This window comes from Equus caballus, chromosome 9 (genome assembly GCF_041296265.1).
Source record: "Equus caballus isolate H_3958 breed thoroughbred chromosome 9, TB-T2T, whole genome shotgun sequence".
Lineage (NCBI taxonomy): Eukaryota > Metazoa > Chordata > Mammalia > Perissodactyla > Equidae > Equus > Equus caballus.
Window position 1 is genome coordinate 59,341,990 of NC_091692.1, and position 22,682 is coordinate 59,364,671.

At 46.8% G+C, this 22,682-nt stretch overlaps 1 protein-coding gene across 7 annotated transcripts in view; it reads left to right on the forward strand.

Moving 5' to 3' along the window:
* MATN2 (matrilin 2) overlaps nucleotides 1-22,682 on the forward strand; it is a 141,109-nt gene that overhangs the window by 106,701 nt on the left and 11,726 nt on the right. For 4 of the 7 annotated variants that reach the window (XM_023648746.2, XM_023648747.2, XM_023648749.2 and 1 more), the window contains 5 exons: nucleotides 4,609-4,731; nucleotides 7,646-7,768; nucleotides 8,012-8,134; nucleotides 19,400-19,522; nucleotides 20,808-20,930. In XM_023648746.2, the coding sequence (XP_023504514.1) occupies nucleotides 4,609-4,731; nucleotides 7,646-7,768; nucleotides 8,012-8,134; nucleotides 19,400-19,522; nucleotides 20,808-20,930 (615 nt within the window). The remainder of the gene's footprint in view (nucleotides 1-4,608; nucleotides 4,732-7,645; nucleotides 7,769-8,011; nucleotides 8,135-19,399; nucleotides 19,523-20,807; nucleotides 20,931-22,682) is intronic. The other 3 variants (XM_023648748.2, XM_070221595.1, XM_070221597.1) reach the window with 1 other exon arrangement.

Genomic DNA, 22,682 nt, shown 5'->3' on the forward strand with positions numbered 1-22,682 from the left:
TTTCCTCTGTAGCCAGGTGTCCTACTTTTTCATCCAAGAAAAACGGAATTTATTTCTAAAACTCGTTGTCCTCATCAGCCCCTCTCCCAACATCCTGCCTCATCATTACATTTTCCATTGTCTTCGCTGCAAACCCAGCCCCCGACTCCTGAGGTCAGCCTCTTAGAGCGCCCCTGACTTAATGTTTGCACTCGGTCCATTATGGCAGACAGCTGCTAGCGGAAGTAAGCACTCACTGTCTCTCTGGAGCATTATGTGGAAGAGGGAAGCAAAGAATTTGGGTTTAAAATCAGAGTTTGCTTTTAGGGGTCTGAGGATCTCGAGAGCGTTACAAATCTCAAGCTTAGGGTACAGCCGTTTACATTTACTAGACGGTAGATGGATGTGGGCTATTTTCAAATCTAATAAGAATCTATTTTTCAAAGGAATTTGATGTCATCCTATTTAACTAGAAAAAAAAAATTCAAAGCAGACGCCTACTGAAGAAAAGAGTCTTGGGCAGAATTTGTTCTTCCTCGACTCCCAGGCATAATTTCTCCTTCTGGAAAGTGCTGTCATTGATTTAGGGCATAAATCATTAAGGCGGTGGTGCAAAGCACAGAAACTGGGACTGCCCTGGCCACGTAGGCGGGGCCCCAGGGTGGAATCAGATGTGGGTGTGACCCCATGTGCTGGGCTCCAGGATTGCTCATGCTGGCACCATGGCTGGTGATCCCTGGAGCTGGAGACATCACACTCTGAAGAGCTGAGGTGCGGTCCACAGGTGGGACGGAGCCAGTAGACCTGAGGGCCAGTCTTGGCAGTGTCACTCACACTGGCCCTGTGACCCTGGACAGGCTGCTTTATTTCTCTGGACCTGGATTTCCTAAACCAAAGGAACACAACTTCTGCTTTAACATTTTGTTGCCTGTCTAATTTTTCTGAAACTTACTATCTGTGCCACTCAGTTGGCTTTATAATTTACTGTCTGGAGTCACTAATCTTTCATGTTTTCATGTCTTTCCTCCTCAGTTAGGTCTCCAACTCCTTTATGAGGTAGCACTCATAAGCACTGTTTAATTTGTTATCTGACAGTTCAGCTGTCTGACCTCAAAGGGGTTTACTGGACGGACACTCTGGGCTTTACCAGATAAAGCTGCAGCCAAGCCGGACCCATGTGTAGTGCTTCCCGGCCAGTGAGGAGACTGAACCAGATATGGGGTGCATAGTAGCTACTCAGTAAATACTGATTGAATGAATAAATGAGCGAATGACTATCTAAATAATACACATGTGAAGAAATATGACTCAAGCGTGTCAAGAAGGCAAAGATCCACAGTTACACTTCTGCTATAAAGATCTGTTCAGAGAAGACAGTTTCGAGTTGCTGTTTGCCAGATAGCTGAGGGATAACATCCTTAAGAATCTGAATGTTTTTCAGTTTAACTATTTTTTTATATAAATCTTTCTTAAAGACAATGCTGGCTTTTTAAAAATTATGGTAAAATATATGTAACATAAAATTGATCATTTAAGTGTACAGTTCATGGCATTAAGTACATTCACATTATTAGCAACCATCATCACCACCCAGCTCCAGAACTTTTCGTCCCCTCAAACTGAAACTCTGTACCTGCTAAACAGTAACTCCCCACTCCCCCCGCTCCCCCCAGCCCCTGGCAACCACCATTCCATTTTCTGTCTCTATGAATCTGACCACTCTAGCTGCCTCATAGAAATAGAATCATAAAATATTTGTCCTTTGGTGCCTGGCTTATTTCACTTAGCATAATGTCTTCAAGGTTCATCTATGTTGTAGCATGTGTCAGAATTTCCTTCCTTTTTAAGGAAGGAATAATATGGAATATTATGGAATTTAATGGAATAATATTCCATTGTATGGGTACACCACATTTTGTTTATCCCTTCTTCCATCAGTAGACATATGGGCTGCTTCTACCTTTTGGCTATTGTGAATGATGCTGCTATGAATGTGGGCATAAAATATCTGTTCGAGTCTCTGCTTTCAATTCTTTTGGGTGTATACCCAGAAGTGGAATTCCTGGATCAAATGGTAAATCTATGTTTAATTTTTTGAGGAACCTCCATACAGTTTTCCGCAGTGGCTGAAAGCCGCCTTTTTAAAGCAGAGTTTACTGAAGATAATTTCACCTTTCTCTGATGGTGTAATGAAGTGATTCCTGCAGGCCTACACCATGTGGCCCCAGACTATGGGGCCCTTTGTGTTCTGTGTCTGTTTCCTCGGTTGCTTGTTTGTATGTGGCCGGTGTTTCATTGCCATTGAAGCTCTTTGCTTGTTTCCTGGCATTCAATTCTGTTCCATACGTGTGAGGATGAGTTCCGGGAGGGTGAACTGAAACTGCACACAGCTAACAACTTCTGCTCTCCTTACACAGAAGGGATGAGTTATGTAGAGAGTGCCAAGGAGTCAATGACACAGGCGGTGGCATCTCTTCTTTGAGGCCAGCCCCAGCATGTTATGGGAATTGTCTCTGTGTGCTCAGCCTGCAACCACTTCTGCCCATACTCTATGCACGTGGAAAGTTCCATCCACGAGTCACCTGGGACAGCGCATCATGGACCCCTTGGATGGGTCTGAGATCCCTCGGGTGTGGGTTCCATTCACAACTCCATTTTTACTAGCTGTGGGGTCCTGGGTAAGTTATTAACCTTTCTAAAACGCTGTTTCCTCCTCTTCTTTAAAAAATGGATAATAATAGCACATAAGTTATAGAGTCAAATATCATAAGCAGGTGCTTATGATATGGTAGCAACTGTGATTATCATCACTAATTCTATTATTGGACTGCTTCTAATGATGCAGTCATTAGAAAAACAAAAATGACATGGTCCCTACTCATGGAACTCACTGTCTGTGAAAGAAGCGGACATTGAATCACCACATTTAAAAAATGCTGCATAACCATTGTGATGCATGCTGTGGAAGAGAGGACCTCTGGAACTCCTTCATCAGGGAGTTCACTGAGGGCATCGCTGAGGAAACGATGTTGAGCTGCCTGTGAATGAAGATAGAGGTTAACTAGGGCAGGGAGGAGCCACTGAAGCAAGAGGGTGACGTGTTCCGTCTTCAAGTTATTTGTGTATGTAAGCTTCCTCAAATACTTTTTGGACAGAGATATGATAAATAAAAATAAAATGTGTGCTTTCTCAGTTCATTACTTTATGGTTTCAGATCATTTCTCCTGTATCAGTTAGGGTGATTTTTTGTCATGTAAAATAGGAAATCCAACTGATGGTCTCTTAAGCCATTTAAGGATATTTACTTTTTCCCTAACAGATCCAGATCTGGGTGGTTGATCCCAGAGTTGGCTCAGTGACTCACTGATGTTATCAAGAACCCAGACTCTTTCTATCCTTTTACTCTGCTAAAGTGTGTTGACTTTTCATCCTGATTGTTGTTGCCTCATGGCTACAAGACAGCTGCTGTAGCTCCAGGCATCATATCTTCAAACTACTAGATCCAAAGACAGAAAGGAGAGAGGGTAGAAGAAGGCATTTCTCTTCATACATCTTTGTCTTTTCAGGAAGGGAAATCTTTCCTAAGGGCCCCAATAAATTTCTCCTTAGGTCTCACTGGCCAGAACTAGGGCATATTTCCACCTCTGGACCAATCATTGACAAAGGAGAACATAGTTGCCAGGCTGGCTTAGACTAGTCATGATTCATGCCTTGGGAGTCAGGGTTCTAGTCCCAAAAAGACAGCGTAATGGTTTTTGGCAGGGCAACTAACAGTGGCTGCCACATCCCCAGAAAAAAGAACAATGCAGTAAACTGATTTAGCCCAGCCACTGAGGTTGGTGGTGACCTTTTCCCCCAACACCAGTCTCATAAAGGCCCTCCACAAGCTCATTTTGTTTTCTTTTACAGTTCTCCATCTCACTCATAACCTGCTCTGTGTGGGGTTTTTCAGGTTTAGCATTTTCTCCCAGGAAATGAAATTGGTAATTGGCTGCTGGTTAGGATGCCACTTCCATCTGCTGGCAGAAACATGGCTTGGATGGGGGTGAATATTACATAGCATGGAACTGCAACATCCTGGGGCAGCAACAGAGATGTGTCTTCTCCAAGTTCTTGATCCAGATGCTGCCATGATCTCACTCAGAGCGAGGTTAAGCATTTGGACCCTTCTTAATGTCACTGCCATTTCCTGCCTTTCCGCAATAGCTGGATATCTTGTAAGATCAGCTTTGTTCCTTCTGCCTTGCACTGTCCCATGTCGCTGTGGGATGTCACTGCAGATAGCAGCTCCGTACATGCTTTGAGCTCTAGTGATCAGGTTAGCTCATAGAAGAGACTGGATTTTCTCAGCTTTTCCATCTTTCTTGGAAGGGGATTGGCTGGGGACTGTGGCCCTCAACCCATTTCCCAGCCCTTTGGCCCTTAAAGTAGAAAGAGTCCAATGCCGGAGAATCCAGAGGTACATTTCAGGTACCAGGTTGTCTTTCCCAGAAGCTCTAGGAGAGCAGGCGCTCTTTTCTCTCTGGCCTACATAGCCCCTTATTTACTGAATATTTCCGGGGAGGGGCTGACCTCCTAGCCCTGGGAGAAGCCCAGAGCATGAAGAAGGGTCTTTCCTTCTCCTCTCAGGAATCAACTACTGTGCACTGAACAAACCAGGCTGTGAGCACGAATGCGTCAACACGGAGCAAGGCCACTACTGCCGCTGCCGCCGGGGCTACACCTTGGACCCCAACGGCAGGACCTGCAGCCGTGAGTGTGCCGTGGGGCAGGGGAGCTGCCGGGAGGGCGAGGGTCGCACACAGGCCGGGGGCTCACTAGCAGCCAGGCACTTCTGAGGCTCCTGGCTTTCCCTGGGCTTGATGATATGACAGGCTTAGCTTTCCTTACCTCAGTTTCATCATCTATAAAATAGGACTCTTAATGCGACCTACCTCATAGATTGGGTTGTGAGGATTAAAAGAATCAATGTGTATAAAACACTTAGAAAAGTGCTGCTAAACATGTAACAAGCACTCAATAAATATTAGCTACTATTATTATTTGCCGTTGAGAGCATTGATTAAGTCAGACCGCCCTGAATCTATATCCAAGCTCTGCTGCATACTTGACCTGTGAACCTCTGCAAGTTATTTAACCCTGCCCGGCTTTGATTTGCCCATCTGTTTAAAAAAAATGAAGATAATAATAGTATTGATCTCCTAGAGTTGTTAAGGGGATAATCAGGACCATTTCAATCTCTTAGCAGTGTGCCTGGCACAAAGAAAACATACAGATAAAGATAATAGTTCATTATCATCAGGGACCTGGGAGAGTGACCAGTGCTGGCCCCAGGTTGGGAAAAGAAACTGGAAGAAACAGACCTCGGAAAGCACTTAGGCTGCGCAGAGCTGATCTGAAGGCGGAGCTGAGAAACGTGGGTTTCTGTGAAGCCTTTTCTTAATGTCCTTGTGTAAGAGGCACAACAAAGCTCCACTTGGTGACGTAAATGCACGGAAACTTGCAGGCTTTGCCAGCTGGATGGTTCTGTCGTTTTTCATGAGGCACAGTCTCCACTGGTCCAGGCCAGCAGTGGTGGGGGTGCGTGAGCACTGCGGTGGATGCCTGTGACCCTGGTGTGCTGGGAGAGGAGCTCGGTGACACAGCTGGCATAGAAGGGGCCCTTTGTGTGGCTTTCCACCCAGCAAGCCACACATCTGCTCCAGTTATGGGGACAGAGATAGATTGTGAAGGAGAACAGAGCAGCTGTTGAGCATTTGGGCCCTAAACTGCCAGGAGGGGAAGTTTCACAGATGAAGTATTAGGTACAGAGCAGTCCTCAGGAAAACTTGTGCCTCTTAGTCTTCAGAGGGAACAAAGTGCCTCGATTAGGCTTTCTAAGGACTGCTCTTGGCGGTCAAAGAACTTCTGACCCAGAAAGCTGGCACTGATCTGCATTTGCCTCTAGATGTCTCTAAATCCTTGTGAGAAGCCAGTGGGGAGCAGGAAGTCTTCCATTTGACAAGGAGACACCCTGGTGAAGATGCATCTGTGTACATTCTGCCTTCTCCCAGGAGTGTGGGGTCTGCCAGCTGAAAGCCCTGGCAGGTATCCTGGGGCAGGCTGGGCATGACCTGGCTGAGCCCACCTAGAGCCCCAGGGACCATGACCTGCCTCTCCCTCCCAGCATGTCTTGGGGGAGTCTAGAAGAGCTCAGAGGAGAGGCCAGAAGAGATTACGCCATTCTTTCTTTCTGGGTTCTGATAAGAAGGACCACCTAATCACTTTCAAGAGAGTGTAAACCAAGCCATTTCTTCCTAGGAGTCCCCGGAAAGCCATGGTATCCTGTTCCCCTGGAGGGCTCAGGGAGCCCCAGGCCATAATGACCACAATCCCTCTGAGGTGCTCACTCTGCACAGGCACTGCCGTGGACACTTTCCAGGCACTCACTCACTTTATCCTCACAACAGCTTTTGAGGCAACTCCATTCTTATCTCTGTTGAAAGGCAGGGAAACAGCAGCACAAAAAGATGAAGTCACTTTCCCAGGGTCACGTGACTGGTAAATGGTGGAACCAGGATGTGAATACAGGCCTTTGGCTCCTGAGGTCCTGCAAATGTTTGCGGAAGGCACATCCACCAGTGGAATGTTCCAGAAGATGCCAGTTCCAGGCCCTGCAGGAGTCAAAGAGGCCCACTTGATGGCCCTGCACAAGGCCTCCAGTGTCTCTCCAGTCACTAGGGGTGCATTTTCTCCATCAAGGAAATCTGGGAGGCAGCCCGCAGGGCTGTCTGTGGGAGCCCTTTGCCACAGCTGTGTGTTCACTGTGGGGCCAGCTGTGCAGTGCTGGGGGCCAGGATCGGCCACACATGCAGGCCCTGGCTTGGGTTTGTTTTCTGAATCTGGGTGTCCTGGTTACGGGGGATAAAAACACTTTGACTTTTTCATTTTCAGATATAAATGAAACTATACAATTAATTCTTTCCCAGCAACACTGAATGATAATAAGCAATCATTAAGTGATTACTGTGTGCCAGCTACTGTTCTGAGGGCTTTACTGTATCAACTCCTCTACTTCTCAACACATTCCTTTAAGAAAGCAGCCATCAGCATCCCCATTTCTCAAGTCGGGAACATGGCAGCGAGGCTAAATGATTGCCCAGCATCTCACGACTAGGACATGGCAGAGGTGGGATTTGAGCCCAGGTAGTTTGGCGCCAGAGCCCACAGTGTTAAGCGCTGTGCTGTTAAGCACTGTGCTCTGTCAGCCGCGTGGCTTTGTGCAGCCGCCTGCCCTCCTGGGCCTCGCTTTCCCCTGTGAGACGGGAATCTCGCCTGCTCTCCGCGCCGCCCTGAGGATCGCGGGTTGTGGTGCGGGGCGCTGGCCCGGAAAGCTGCTGTGCTCGACGCCAACACGTGGGCGCTCTACGCTCCAAACAAACACGTGGGAAGAAAAACGAACAAGGCGGATTTTCCGGAGATGCCAGTTGCACAGGGTAGAATGAGGCCTTCCTCAGTGCTCCCTGCGGAAGAGGTTGTGTTTTAGTTAGTGATTTATTTTGATTTTTTTGAATGTTCCGATAGAACGTTCTCTTTTTTTCTTGAGGAGGCTTTGTTTCTGAATCCCGCCTTGCCGGCGGGCACTGCCCCCTTGGTTAGTGAATGCTTTCGTGTGTGACAACCGCAGGGGTGGATCACTGCGCGGAGCAGGACCACGGGTGTGAGCAGCTGTGTCTGAACACGGGGGAGTCCTTCGTCTGCCAGTGCTCGGAAGGCTTCCTCATCAACGAGGACCTCAAGACCTGCTCCAGTGAGTCCGCCTCCACGCTTCTCTTACAGGGAAAGGGTTCGCAACAGGCGTGGAAAACGCGACTACTGCAGAGGACAGCAGGTCGCAGTCCCCGCTTTCCTCTGCCCCGGGGAGGTCGTGGGGCTGTGCACTGGGGACTGCATGCCTTCCCGGGCCGGGGGAGAAGAATCACGGGCACTTCATTCCCGTCGTCGGGGCCCGGAGGCCTCGCTGACGACCTCACCTGGCTCTTGGGTTTGGCAGGGGCGGATTATTGCTTGCTGAGCAACCATGGTTGCGAATACTCCTGTGTCAACACGGATAGATCTTTCGCCTGTCAGTGTCCCGAGGGACACGTGCTCCGCAGCGATGGAAAGACCTGTGCCAGTGAGTGTTCCGAGGTCGGGCGACAAGCGGCACTGGGCACAGGCATCCGTGGGTGGGGTGCGCTGAGGGACAGTAGTCATGTGTCGGCTCTCTGGGTTTCACTGGGCCCATGTGAACGTGCCTTAAGGCCTCTCTTGGTGATTTCAGCCCTGGTCCTGCGCCCCGTGCTCCCTAGCTTCCTTACCACCCTTCCTGAGACAGCTTTTTCCTATTTCCTCAGTCTGCCTCACAGTCGTTTTGAAGCTGACCGAGCTTATTTCTTGGCTCTCTAGTCTCTACCCCTAATCTGGCAGAAAGTGGTAGCCAGCCTGCATTACACAAGAATAATAATAATGGGGATCCCTTGCTGACTGCTAACTTCATGCCAGCCACTGGGCAAAGCAAACGCATTCTCACATTCTGACATCCCGTGGAACCCCCATTTTGCGATGAGGACACTGCAGTTCAGATCAAGTAAAGAACCTAAGGTTACCAGCTATTAAGTGGAGGGTTCAAACTCTGCTCAGTGTGACTCCAAAGTCAGTTCTGGGAGAAGGGAAGGCTCCTGAGCAAGCTTCCTCCCCATTCCGATAATCTGGCAGCAGGTGGAGAAGTTGGCAGTGATGTTTCCTGGGTCCATATTTCCTTGCAGCCAGTCCCAACTCCTGTCTCCATTAATCAAAAAAAAAAAAGCTCCCAGACCTCCCTCTTTCCTTCTCTCCTTCACTCAAGGATGCTGTGTTTTCTGCCCTGCAGTCCTGTTTCCAAGTAGACCAAGATAAAGACTTAAGAGATAATCATTTTGAGAGAAGGGGTCAGAAATGGAGGGAAAGGACTGTAATTTACCTTCCTCATCCAGCTGGTCTTCCTGGTTATAGGGCCAAGTTCCTGACCACTGATACAATTGTGGTCACAACCTTATTTATCCACCTTTTTATATCGTCCGTTCGCATGGGCAGGTGAGCTGGTTGTACAGCTGGGTGTGCCTCTCTAACTATACAGCCTGTGAGAAAATGTTTTCCTAGTTTGGGATAGATTCTTGAGTCTCGGCAAACAGTTGTCCATTTTACAGCTTGCTTGTGGCTGCCTGCCCAGCTGCCTCCTGGGCTGCTGCTCTGGCCAGCACAGGGAGGGTCTGAGCATCACGGGTGCAGACAGAGCGTGTGTCGAATTGCATCTACATTTGCCTGCATGCCAAAGCCAGATGCACAGTTTTGTGTTGGTTTGTTTTAATTCTCCATCATAGATTATTCATGCTCTTTTGTCCTCCCCATTACCGTGATAATCAAGAGTTGACTACAAGATAGTTGTAGGACTTCTAAGAAAACCTCATACCCTTCCAAAGAAATGTTCCCCCTTCTGCTTACAATCGTGTGCCCCCTCTCCCTCCCTCCCTAGGTTCACACCTGGGTTATGCCACTGACTCTTTTAAATGTTGCCCATTTTCTCATTTATACTGTATTTATAACTAAAGGTACAGTGCCATCATCCATGTGAGTAGATGTTCAACAATGTAATTAGAAGTGAATTTTGAAATGTCTATATTTCTATATGGTGTGTCCATATGAAAACTTTTGAGATGGACAGATGGGTTAGAATTATCTTTGGGAATGGTGGTACATAAGAGATGCGTTTGAGCCACCAACTGATACATATGTTTTGAGCTATTCCCCTAATTGAGGACTTTTGTCTGCCCCAGGATGATTCAGTCTGGCTTCCCTGTCCTGTAATAATGGGCTATGTTTTCAGTGTGGTCATAGTTAACTGGGGGTTGGGATGTATGTTTCCCAGCTCTGTGTCAGATGACAAAGAGTCTGGTGACATGACTGCACGTTTTTTAGTAAAGCCTGCTGGGCTGTGGATGGGGAGCCAATTGGGGTTCAGCCAGACCTGGATCAGCAGATAAGGGTTTCCTTGGCCTTTTGTCAAGGCATCTTCCACTTAGAGGCTTGATAGCAGGTGGCCTGAAGAACTCTTTACTCACCTTCCAGAATGTTGTCTGAAGCATGAAGGGCAAGTCCAGGTTCCTAGGACTCTAGAACCAAGTGGACGCTGTTACCCCCCATACCCCTGAGCTCTCTGGCCTCTAGAGTGAAGCCCATCCTTTCTTCCTCTCAAACCCCTGGCCCCCAAGCTCTGATTGCCCAGATTTGCCCTAGGAGCTTTCCTTGCCTTGGGGGGTTGATGCACAGACTAGGGAGCGAGGTGGGGAGGAAATGGGGTAGTATCTTCTGTAAGCTGCAGCTGAGAGGCCTCCTTCTCTCTCTAGCTCCTGGAAATTTCCCTGAGATAGACCTGGTCCAAGGGCATCTGAGCACCAGGAAAGACCCCACAGGCTACATGTGCACAGAGCACACAGCCTGCTGGCCTGGCAGCTCCTGGAGGTCGGAGACCAGGTCTTATTTGGAGTCTGAGTTCCCACGCCTGGCCCACAGGAGATGCTCAATGAAGTGCAGTGAGTGAGAGAGTCAGAGACCACCTGTCTATTTATCCTGTGGCACCTGGCACAGGGTCCACTCCCTGCTCAGTAATCTTCAGTGGCTTTCCACTGTCTCCCCAAATAAATTTCCAGTCACAACCGTTGATCTGGCAATATTGGAGAACCCCTTCCTCCAGCTCTTGAGCCCCACCCCAGGTCTTCCTTGCTCCCTCTGGTTCCTCAAGAGGGTGAGTCCCCCTATTCTCTGAGCAGGTTCTATACCTCCAGCCCATCCTATCTCCACTTAGGGCAACCTCCCTATCCCACCACTGCTAGTGGAAACCCATTCCATGGCCAACATCATCCCCCATGGGTAACTTCCTGCCCTCTCTGCCTGCTGGCCTGCTGGGAGCTCCTCTGCTCCAGTGCCTGCAGGCTTGATGGGGATCTCTCCACAGCACTCTCTTAACTCAGCCTCACCCTGTGGCTGTCTGTGTACAGGACTGAGGAACAGTATGGAAGAGTAGAAAGAATACTGAACTAAGAGCCCAAAGATTGAGTTTAAATCCTATACCTTCCACTCTGGGCAAAGAAATTGACCCTCTCTGGATCTGATTGCTCATCTGAATGACCATTTCTGCCTCTCTCAGGGTTGCCACGTGGCACAAGGAAAGAGAGTCATCAAAGTGCTTTGAGAGCTTGTAAACTGCCATAAACACCTAAGATACTCTCGTTCTGGTCTTACCCCCACAGTTAGACTCCCCGACACTGAGGAGAGGGCTGAGGTAGCACCCTGCCTTGCTGCCTGGAGACCCACCTCCTAGGGCCAGGCCTGCTCCTACTCCCTTTGGAGGGACCCCAGAGACGGGGCCCCCTTGGAGGGGTCAGACTCAGGAGCCCAAGGGCTGCCCTAGGGACCCCCTGTCCTCTGGCAAGTGGAAGGCGCTGACAGGGATCTGAGCCACAAGCCATGGAGCACTGGGAATCCTAGATTGGGGTACTCCTAGTCCAGCCACTGCAGGTGAGTCTGCCAAGGCCTCTCTAGGACTTATGCCCCCAGCTTGACTTTAAAGGGTGGAAGCAGCCCTGAGCAAGGCAAGGGGAGTGTTGTAGTCTGCTCAGACTGCCGTAACAAAGTACCAAGGGCTGGGTGGCTTGAAGAACGGAAATTTATTTTCTCACAGTTCTGAAGGCTACAGGTCTGATATCAAGGTACCTGCCTCTTCTTGGCTTGCAGACAGCTGCCTTCTTGCTGCGTCCTCACACAGCAGAGAGAGAACAAGTTCTCTGGTGTCTCTTCTCATAAGGGCACTAATCCTATCATGGGGGCACCACCCTCATGACCTTATGTATCTCTAATCACTTCCCAAAGGCTCAATCTCAAATTACCATCACATTGGGGTTAGGCTTCAACTTATGAATTTGGTGGGGGGGGGGAGAGATACACACACAATTCAGTTGATAGTGGGTAGTGAGGGGAGAAGACCACCTTCACCCTCGTGTATTCACATTATAGGCTTGATGGATCAGAAGGAAGCTTAGAGATTTTCCCTTTCTTGTGTGGGAAACAGGCACAGGGAGGAAACTGGAGCCCCAAGCTAGCCTTGGGGGTCAGTGGTAGGGCCAGGACTAGACCCCAAGTCACCTGATTCAGGATCTCTTTCTCAGAATGAGATGCCCTCTAAAAGTATGTCTTCGTTCAGCCACTTCTCATTTTGTCTGAGCAAAAGCCTATACAGAGTTAGCACACAATTGGCTGCTCCTAGTTTTATTATAAAAAAAGCCAGAAAATGGTGTAATTCTATCTCTTGGCCTTGGTTACCCTCTTGGCAGGCGGCCACTGTGGCTTTTTCCCTCTGGGGTTGAGGTTGGTTTTAATAACCTCCTGCGTGGAGCCCCAGATACAGGATTGCTATCTGTCATCACCACAGAGGTGCAAGTCCAATGAACACATTACCCCATGATTGCTGCCCCACAGACATATGTGACTCACCAGATGTGGAATCCAGATGTGGGGATACCGTCCATGTCAGCGTGTAGGACGGCTAAACATGGGCCCCAAAAACCTGCACGATGTTCTGAAACTTGTAATCATCCTGATCACAAATTGCAGACCCCATTTGTGATGAGGGTTTACTTAAATGTGTGGACCTGCCCCCTTAGGTAGGAAAGGAAGAGGACCCTTCTTTTAGAGGGAAAACGTCTTCTTCCTGCATCCTGAGGTTTCCCATAAGTCCGCTCATCCATTTCGTTTAAGTGATGGTTCCCAGTCAAGTCTGTCCTCACTCTCTTCTCTGGATTTGAGTGTAGGTACCTCCTTAAGCTCTTGGTCCATTTATTCTCATTCTCTGCAAGTATTTACCCTGTACCTGCAGTGTGCTGGGCATATTGTGCTGGGTCCTGGACATCCCTGGGGTTGATGCAGTTTCAGTTTCTGCCCTGACGGAGTTTAAAGTTTCTCAGGGAAGAAGAATATTAAATATTTCTCATCCATTCCATGTGATGAGAGTTGTGCTGTGGGAAGAAGAGGCGCCACAGGAGCACCCAGTCTAGAGAAGCTCTCCTGAGAAAGAGATATTTGATCTGACGCCTAGAGATTGATGGAGTGAGCTAGCCAGAGAGAGAGGGCGTTATGGACTGAATGTTAGCGTCCTCCCAAAATTCATAAGTTGAAGTCTTAACCCCCAAAGATGATGGTATTAGGAGGTGGGGCCTTTGGGAGGTGATGAGGTGATGAGCATGGAGCCCTCATGAATGGGATTAGTACCCTTATAAAAAGAGATCCCACAGGGCTCCAAAGTCCCTTCCACCACGTGAGAATAGAGGAGAAGTCTGCAACCCAGAAGAGGGCCCTCACTTGACCATGCTGGCACCCTGATCTGGACTTGCAGTCTTCAGAACTGTGAGCAATAAATTTCTGTTGTTTATAAGCCGCCCAGGCTGCCATATTTAGCAGACTGAACAGACTAAAACAGAGGAGGAAGAGCTTTGCAGGCAGAGAAACAGCACGTCTCCCTGAAGCCCAGGACCCAGAGAGTGAACTGAAGGAAGCTGAGTGTACTGAGCACTGAGTGTGAAAGGGAGACGGGTGAGAGCCAAGCCGGGGAAGCAGCTGAGGCAGATCACTTACAGCCTTGAGAGGTACGTTAAACTATTTGGAGGTCTGGCCTCCCTTGAGAAAACTATTTTAGTTTGTCTTCTGGGAATTGACCAGCCTGTCTGAGTAGACTGCTGAGCTAGGATGACCACTGGGTGTGCAACTGGACCAGGGAACAAGGAGGTGATAGATTTCTGATCTAATCGCACCTCTGCCCCCAGCGCAGCTGACGCTACTCACCTCTGCAGGCTATGGGACCTTGAGAAAGTCATTCCCCATCTCTAGCCATCAGTTTCCTCAACTCTAAAATGAAGGGGTTGGACCAGTTCATCTCCAAGGTCCCTTCTAGCCCAAAAATAAGGAGAGTGCCTGGTACAGAGGAAGCACTCTGTGAATACTTGCTTAATGATTGAACTCCCTGGATACCCGCCATTCTCCTCCGGGCTGAAGGCACCCTCTGATAGTGAGTGAGGGATGGTGGCTCTCTTTGCCTGTTAGGGAACCACTGAAGTCCCTTCCTAGAGGGGAGTGTCTTTGGCTCTGGGGAAAAGCTGACTCCAAGGTGGTTGAATAGGCAGAGCCTGTGGTCAGGAAGTTAACGACAGTACACCTTTGGCATTCTCTAATTTACCACACATGGCTCTTTAATTTATGTGTGACCCAGAACGTCCCTGACATGCAGAAACTGGTGAACAAATATGAATTATGCACTCTGCAAGGCTGGTGGGTGGGCGAGAGTGGGGAGCCCCACCTACTGCCGGCATCCGCATCCGATGGGCTCTCATTCTAAAACATCTGCACAAAAGCCCTGTGAGGTGGAGCTGGTGACCCACGATTTTCAGAGTGGGAAACTCAGGAAATGTTTCCTTTTACCCAACAGGTGTTTACCGGGGGTCTTTTGTGTGCCAGCATTCAGTGCTGGGCGATACAGGCAAGAACACAGATAGATCCTGCGGTCTCCTGGAGATCAGAGCCCATGTGAGCGCATCCAGTGAGAAGGCCAGCACAAATCCAAACCAGCCGCATAACTAGCAGTTCAGTCATGGTGGGATACTTCAGAGAGGGCACACGCCTGATGCTTTGAGGCCCTGTGCCAGGAGGTCCGGAAAGAAAGCTGGAGACGGTGGAGGACGAAGGAGAGGCAGAGGAAGGGTGGTGCAAAGCCCCGTGGTGGGAGGGCTCCTGAGGTACTGAGATACTGAAAGAAAGTGCTCAGAGCTGGGGGAGAGTGGATGAGATGAGGCTGCGGGCAGGTTCTGCGGACCTTGCCAAGGGTTCCATGTCTCATTCTAAGACTCTCACGAAGCGTTAAAGGATCTCAGGCAGAGGGAGGGAGTGATGTGAGCTGATTCACATTTTGGACAGTGGACTCAGGCCGCGCTGGGGAGAATGGACTGGAGGGGGTGAAAGTGGGTGTGTGGAGACCAGTTAGATGATCAGCCAGCCCAAGAGTAAGATGACGGCATTTGGTTCATGATGGTGGAGGCGCAGAGTAATCTGTACACTTGGGAAGGTCTCTGAACATAAGGTCTGGGTCCATCACCAGCATCTCACCCCTGGTGGTTTAATGGAATCATCTGTGGGGCTTTCAAAACGTCCAGAAGCCCAGGCATCACCCTAGACTCCCTGAAACAGAAGCTGAAACAAAGACTCTCTTACGTTGATTGATACAACCTATTGGAGGAGAATTTGGAAATATTTGTCAGCTTTTAAATGTTCATATCCTTTAACTAGGCAATTCTACTTCTGGATGTTTATTTTTCAGCTATGCCTTCACGTCGTATGCAAAACTAGGTGCACAACAACATCCATTGCTATCATGATTGTAGTAGTGAAAGACTAGGAACCACCTAAATGCCCATTCACTAAGACACTGGTTAAATGAATTATAGTGCAGCCTTTAAAAATAACGATGTAGGCTATCAAAGATGAGAGAGAGGCGTACTTTTAACTGTAAATCCTTTATTTCCCATAAGAATTAATTTTTGTTGAAATTTTATTTTGTAGTAAGAAAGTTATAGTAAGTTATAGTATATATAGTGTGTGTATATATATATACATATATGTAGTGTATATATAGTGCATATATATATACATTATATATGCACATACTATATATAGTTATAGTAAGAGGTTTGCATGGTTCAAAAGTCAAAACAATACAAGAAGTACGATAAGAAGTTTTGCTCCCACTCTTGCCCTCTCATCCCATTCCCTACCTCTGCCTCACATCAATAACTGTGGTGGTAGCCAGCCTCTAAGATGGCCACCTGTGATCCCCATCTCCTGGTATTCACACACTTGTGTAGTCCTCTCCTTTACTGTTGGTCTCTGTGACAAATAGCACGTGGAAAGAATGATGGCATGTTACTTCTCAAATTAAGTATAAAAGACACTGTGGCTGCTGTCTTGGGTGCTCCCTCACTTCTTGGATCACTCAGGCTGGGTGGAAGCCATGTTGTGAGCAGCCCTGTGAAGAGGCGCACGTGGTGAGGAACTGAAGCCCCTGGCCAACAGCCAGTGAGGAACCTGCCAGTCAATCCATGAGTGAGCTGGAAGGCAGATCCTCCAGCTCCAGTTGAGCCTTGACATTGCTGCAGCCCCGGCTGACAGCTTGACTGCAGCCTCATGAGAGACCCTGAGCCAGAACCCCCTGCTAAGCCACTCCTGGGTTCCTGACCCTGAGAAATTGTATGAGGTAGTAAATGTTGTTTTAAGCTGCTAAGTTTTGGGGTAATTTATTACATAGCAACAGATAGCCAATATACCACTTTTATTAGTTTATTATTTATCCCTCATGTTTATGTGAATAAAAGCAAATGCAAATATATATTTTTATTTCCTCTCCTTTCTTACACACACAAAAAGTGGTGTACTATATACCCCATTCTATGCCTTTTTTTTCACTTAATGATATTCCTTTGAGATTTCATATCATTATATACAGAATTTCCTCATTCTTTTTACAGCTGCTTAATGTTTCATTGTGTGGAATATTTATTCAGCAAATCTCCTGTTGCTTGGGTAGCTTTCATTATTTTCATTTTTCATTATTACAAATGATGCTGCAATGAATAACCTGAGAATGTATACCTTCATCTGGTTTAAGTGTACCTGTAGGAGAGAATTCCAGAAGTGAAGTTGCTGGGTCAAAGGTACATCTTGCAACTTTGGTAGATATTGCCAGATGCCCCTCCTTAGTGGAAGTGTGCTGTTTAATATGTTTGAATCTTAAATCATGTGCCTGTTTTGCCTTTAAAAAACATCTCTGCAGATGATTCTGATGCTCAACCAAGGTTGAAAATGCACCACTGCTCCACTCTTTCTTGATCAGACACTCTGAGGGGGTGAGGAGGGGAAAGGTTAAAAGCCAACCTCTCCACACGCTCTTAAAGCAGGCACACAACGAAATTTCCAAAAAGCTACTAATTCGAAAGCCCAGGGGAACTCTGAAACTGGGCTGGGATCTCCCGGGGTAGTCTGTAGCCAAGGGTGAAGACACCACCCTGTGGACAGTGGCTTCAGGCTCAGCAGACTCCTGATAAAGGAGAGCAGCATCTGTATGCCAAGGCTCAGACCACCACGGCGCGGGGAAAACCTGGGGGTCAGTGGCCCTTCAGGGTCTGTGCGGGAAGACTCAACCACGCTTCAAAATGACAGTCTGAGCTGGGGCTTAGACAACAGGACAGGGCATGGGGAAAGCTCCAGAAAGAAGGGGTGTGCTCAGGGGGTCTGTCTGGATTATGGGTTGACAAGGCTGGCCTAAAAGTGGTATGGCTATTCTATTACATTGGAAAATGGAGTATTCTTAATATGAATTCATGGTAGGAAAAAAATGCTCACCTCCACAGCCAGCCAGCTGTCTGTGTTATGGATCATTCACTTGTATTTCCACTCAACACGATATGAGGAACTACCCCAAGCTATTAGGAAATGTTCTGCATTAACAATGAGTCTAGATTGTGCCCAGATAAGTAAGTCATGTTCACAGAAAACAGGAGGGTCCAACTCTGCTTTGACACTCTTCTGCAGTTATAATTTTAATTAACTTAACACTTCCCCATCGTTCAAAGATTTTGGCAGCCCTTCTGCCCAAAGGAAGACAAGAAAAATTCCGTTCATGTTTGAAAGCTTACTCTAGAAGATAGCGACACAGTGTAGTCGGGGCAAACATGGGACTTATTGTCAGAAGATTACATTTTCAGTCTAGTGCTATCACTTATTAGCAAATGATCTTGGCAAGCCATTAACCTTCCCAAACGTTAGTTTCTCTAGCTGGTAACTGAGAATAATAACCCCTGGCTTAACCCACAAGCTGGTTCTCAGGACTCCCTTCCAAAAAGAAATACTGCAAAAATGCCTTAGAAAAAAGCGTATGGTCTGTTCCTGATTATAAAAGTGAGTATGTGCTTTGGAGCTTTTATTTAATAACTTCAATGCATATCCATTGTAGAACTTCTACTCCATCTGACATAATTGAGTTGACTCACAGAAAAGTGAATGGTTCTTATAAAAAGTCACTTCTCACCTGTCCTCAGTATCAAGCTTTTAAAATATCAGCTTGGTTTTCACAGGTTCACAAACCTGCTCCCACAGAAGCCACCCCAGCCCTGTGGGCGGCAATGCCATACTTCACTTGCTCAGTTCAGCAACCTCGGAGTCATCCATGACTCTTCTGTAATATCCGTATGAGGATGGACTCTTCATATCAACCCATCAGCAAATCTTGTAGGTTCTGCCATCAAAATACAGCCACAGTCTGACCAGTTTTCCCCAGCCTGGTCTGGGCCACCAAGATCATTGCAGTAGGTTTTTTCTAGCTCTTCATGCTCCATCCTTACCCACACACCATTGTACACAGCGGCCCTTTTAAAATGAAGTGAGATCATGTCACTCCACTCAAAATCCCCCAGTGACCCCTTCTCATTTAGATAGCACCGCTGCCCCTGATCATCTCCTGCCAGGGTTACACTTGGTATCCTTGCCTTTCCTGAAACATGCCAAGCATGCTCCTATCCCTGCCGTTTGCAAATTCTTTCTTGGGGGTGCTGTTCTTTCCCAAGTACTACGCATTCGCTCTTCTCTTTCTTCTGGGGTCTGTGCAGTGTCACCTTATCTGACTCCGGCACTTAAAAATAACAAACCCTCCCCATACCCCACTCCAGTGGGCACTTGCTAACCCCCTTAGCCTGCTTTTTTTCCATAGCACTTTCCTCATCTGACATATATATGTTTGTCTATTGATTGTCTTCCCCCCTCTTCCCTCCCACCTCTGCTGCCAAATGTAAGCTTTACAAAAGCAGAAACTTTATTTCATTCATCATTATATCCACAGAGCCTAGAACAGTGCCTGACTCATAGAGATTCACGAAATATTTGTTGACTGAATGAACAAATGAATGAATGTACCTAAGTGTGACACATACATGCATACCTAAGTAGATACGTGGATAAGTTGATATTACACTTATATGATAACCAGTGAAATTGAACTTATTGTCTAACATTTACAGGCCATTTATATCTCTCCTTTTGTAAACTGTCTTTTTGTGTCTTTTGTTCATTTTGTCCTATGGAGATGATGATCTTGTTTTATGTGCTCTTTATATATTAAGAATTTTTGCTCATAGATATGCTTTCTATTTTGAAATGTCCATTGTGGGATAAGAGGCCACTTTAAGGTGTCTGAAATATCTTTTAAGATTGAATAAGTCACTAATGTATAAATCATTTCCTTCTTCTGTCTCTCCAATTCTAATTGGATTCTCAGAATTGGATTCTTGTGCTTTGGGGGACCATGGTTGTGAACATTCATGTGTAAGCAGTGAAGACTCTTTTGTGTGCCAGTGCTTTGAAGGGTACATACTCCGTGAAGATGGGAAAACCTGCAGAAGTAAGTTTTTACTGGAGTCTGACCTCTGCATGAAATCTACCACCCCGTTCTTTGTGTGAATCGGTCACTCTCAGAAGCCAATGCCACATGACCACTAAATGTAATGTGGGGTCTTGGGTGGGATCCTGGATCAGAAAAACAACATTCAGCAAAAACTAAGGAAATGGAAAAGAACTATGGACTTTAGTTGGTGATAACGTATCAGTATTGGTCCATTAATTGTAACAAATTATCACACCAATGTAAGATGTTATAGGGAAACTGGGTATGGGGGTTTATAGGAACTCTCTGTATTATCTACTCAATTTTCTGTAAATCTAAAACTGTCCTAAAAGATAAAATCTAGAAAAAGAGAAAAAAAACCAACATACAAATGGACAAACAAAAAAAATCAGTGCCAGAGCTAACCACTGAAGTTACTCATTTATGCCCTGTAATATATAAACTGGTTTAGCAGGATGCCCTAGTAGAAAGACGTCCAGTCTGAAATCCAGGATTCTCTCAACTTCTAGCTCTGCCATTCATTAGCTAGGCAAGTTGCTTAACTTCTCTGAGCCCCTGTTTATTTATCTTTAACAGGATTTGTTTCTGGTAGCACAAATCCCTCTTGGAGACCCCCTTATGATGAAGCCCTTCTTACATCTCAGAAAGCAAAGCCTCTTAGATGGGGCCAAGACACATCTCTGTATAAGCAAAGAAGCGTATGTAGCCCTGAGCAAATGATTTCTGTCCCTATCAGTCATCTTTTTGTGAAGGTTCTCAAAGCACTTTATAAAAAAACAGCTCATGGTGACACATTTGAAGAAAATATGGGTAACTGGAATTATTACTCTCATTTTTCAGACAGGAAAGGTAAGGCTCCAAGAGGTTAAGTGATTCTCCCAAGTCATATAATATGTCAGGGACAAAGCCAAAATTAGATTTCAGTGCCACTAATCTAAATTGAGGTTTAATTCTCAAAGTAATTATCCCAACAGTGTTTCCTTTCTGATATCAGAAACTACATCCACAGAATGCTCACGATGGACTGCATTTTTATGAGACACTGAAGTAGGTGCTGGTGGCTGATGATGGTGATGATAGGAAGTTTGAAGGGTTAGCCCAAATTAGAACAGCTGAACTTCATCCTCGATTTCACCTTCCTCCCTGTGGATCGCTGAGCTCCAGTGGCTCTGGAGTCCAGTGGCTCTGGAGTCCAGTGGCTGAGATGGATGGATTCCCTGACGTGAAGCCCAGGGAAAATTGATGTTGATGAAATTGTTTTAACTTGCTCTGCTGTCCCCAGGGGAAGATGTCTGCCAAGCAGTAGACCATGGCTGTGAGCACATTTGTGTGAACAGTGACGATTCGTACATCTGCAAGTGCTTGGAGGGATTCCGGCTCGCCGAGGATGGGAAGCGCTGCAGAAGTAAGTAGGCTCAAGGTAGAGATGAACTCTTCCAGCTGTGCGACTCGGACAGTGACATAACTTCACCGAATCTTAAAATCTTCCTGTGCAACCAATGTCACAATTCTAAGTTCCTGCCCTGGGTACTCTGAAGTGTTTGGTAGTGATCAGTATGGGAGACCCTTAGTTTTTAGGAATTTCTCAGTCAAGGTCCTGAGTTGTCAGGCTCTTTGCTCCTTTTATTTTTCTCTCGGCTGCTAGCCCTCTCCACAGTAGTTGTGTGGATGCCAGAGCCTAGCACAGTCATTGAACTGAATTAAATCTCTGCCAGCAATCACCATGAGGATCAAAAGATAATTATAGTGCTCTTTCTTTTTGGAAGACCTGATAAGTAAGGGTAGAGGGTGGGAAAGGGGCTGAAGGAGTTTCTGTAGGTTTTATTTATCCATTCCCTCTGTCATTTGCTTCTATAGGTCACTCAGGATAGATTCTGAGAGTTTACTTAGAAGCTGTATTAGGGTTCTTCAGAGAAACAGAATCAATAGAATGTGCGTGTGTATGTGTGTGTGTATAAATGTATGTGTATATGTGTGTGTACATATATGTGTGTGTATACGGGGGGAGGTGAAGGGAGAGAATGATTATTGGGGTTGGCAAGTCTGATATCCACAGGGTAGGCCAGCAGGCTGGAGACCCAGGGAAGAGCTGGTGTTGCAGCTCTAATTCAAAGGCAGTCTGGAAGCAGAATTCTCTCTTCTTTGGGGGAATTCAGCGTTTTTTTCTCTTAAAGCCTTCAAGTGATTGGATGAGGCCCACCAACATGATGGAGGATAATCTGCTTTACTCAAAGTCTACTTATTTAAATGTTAATCTCACCTAAAAAATACGTTCACAGCAACATCTAGACTGCTGTTTAACTAGACAACTGGGCAGCATAGCCTAGCAAAGGTGACACAAAAAATTAACCATCACAGTACCCAGAGGAAGAGAGAGTCGCGGACACACGAGCTCAGTGAGGTGGGCATTAGAAGAGTACAGGGCAGGAATTTTCCTCCACTGTAAAATTTGAGCTGTTAATCTCTACTTTTGGGCAGTATGACACTGTCTACTTGCTTTGCAAGATTTTGCCCCAGTGGGCAGGATGGCCCTTTTTTAGTTAAGACAAAATAAATTCATTTGCTTTTGAGGTTGATTTTGGGGAATTTCCTCAGAGACTCCTTTGAGATAAGTGGGGGCCCTCCACATGTCAACAAAGCTGGGTTGGGTGGAATTCACTGTCTTCATTCTTCCGCCAGGAAAGGGGCTCCTACCTTTAGTGAGAAGTTCTGTTGGAACACCTGACTCCTGAGCTGCTCGTGGGACCCTGGCCTAGCTCTGCAGGGCTCCCTGCACAGTCCGCATTTTGCCTTCAGACTATGGTGTCCCTTCTGTGGAGGCCATGTCTGCAGTTCTGCCCATTTAGTCTGCCTGAGTCATTTGTTCATGCTTTTATTTCTATAAATGTGAGCATACACACACACACCATTTATTCATTCAGCAGATTTATCGCTCAATAAATTGAGCTATTGTACACAAGCCATGCCTTCTACCTCTGGAATCTGATGACTAAATCAAATCCCACCATTTGCACTTCCTAGAGGGATCTCCAGTACACCCATTCCAATTTTGTAGGAAGCTGCTTCGTTTAGGGAGCTAATGAGAGAAAAGAACTGTAGGCTTTCATGCCATGGAGGAGGGGTCTCAGGAGACATCACACCTCAGCTGTGTCATCAG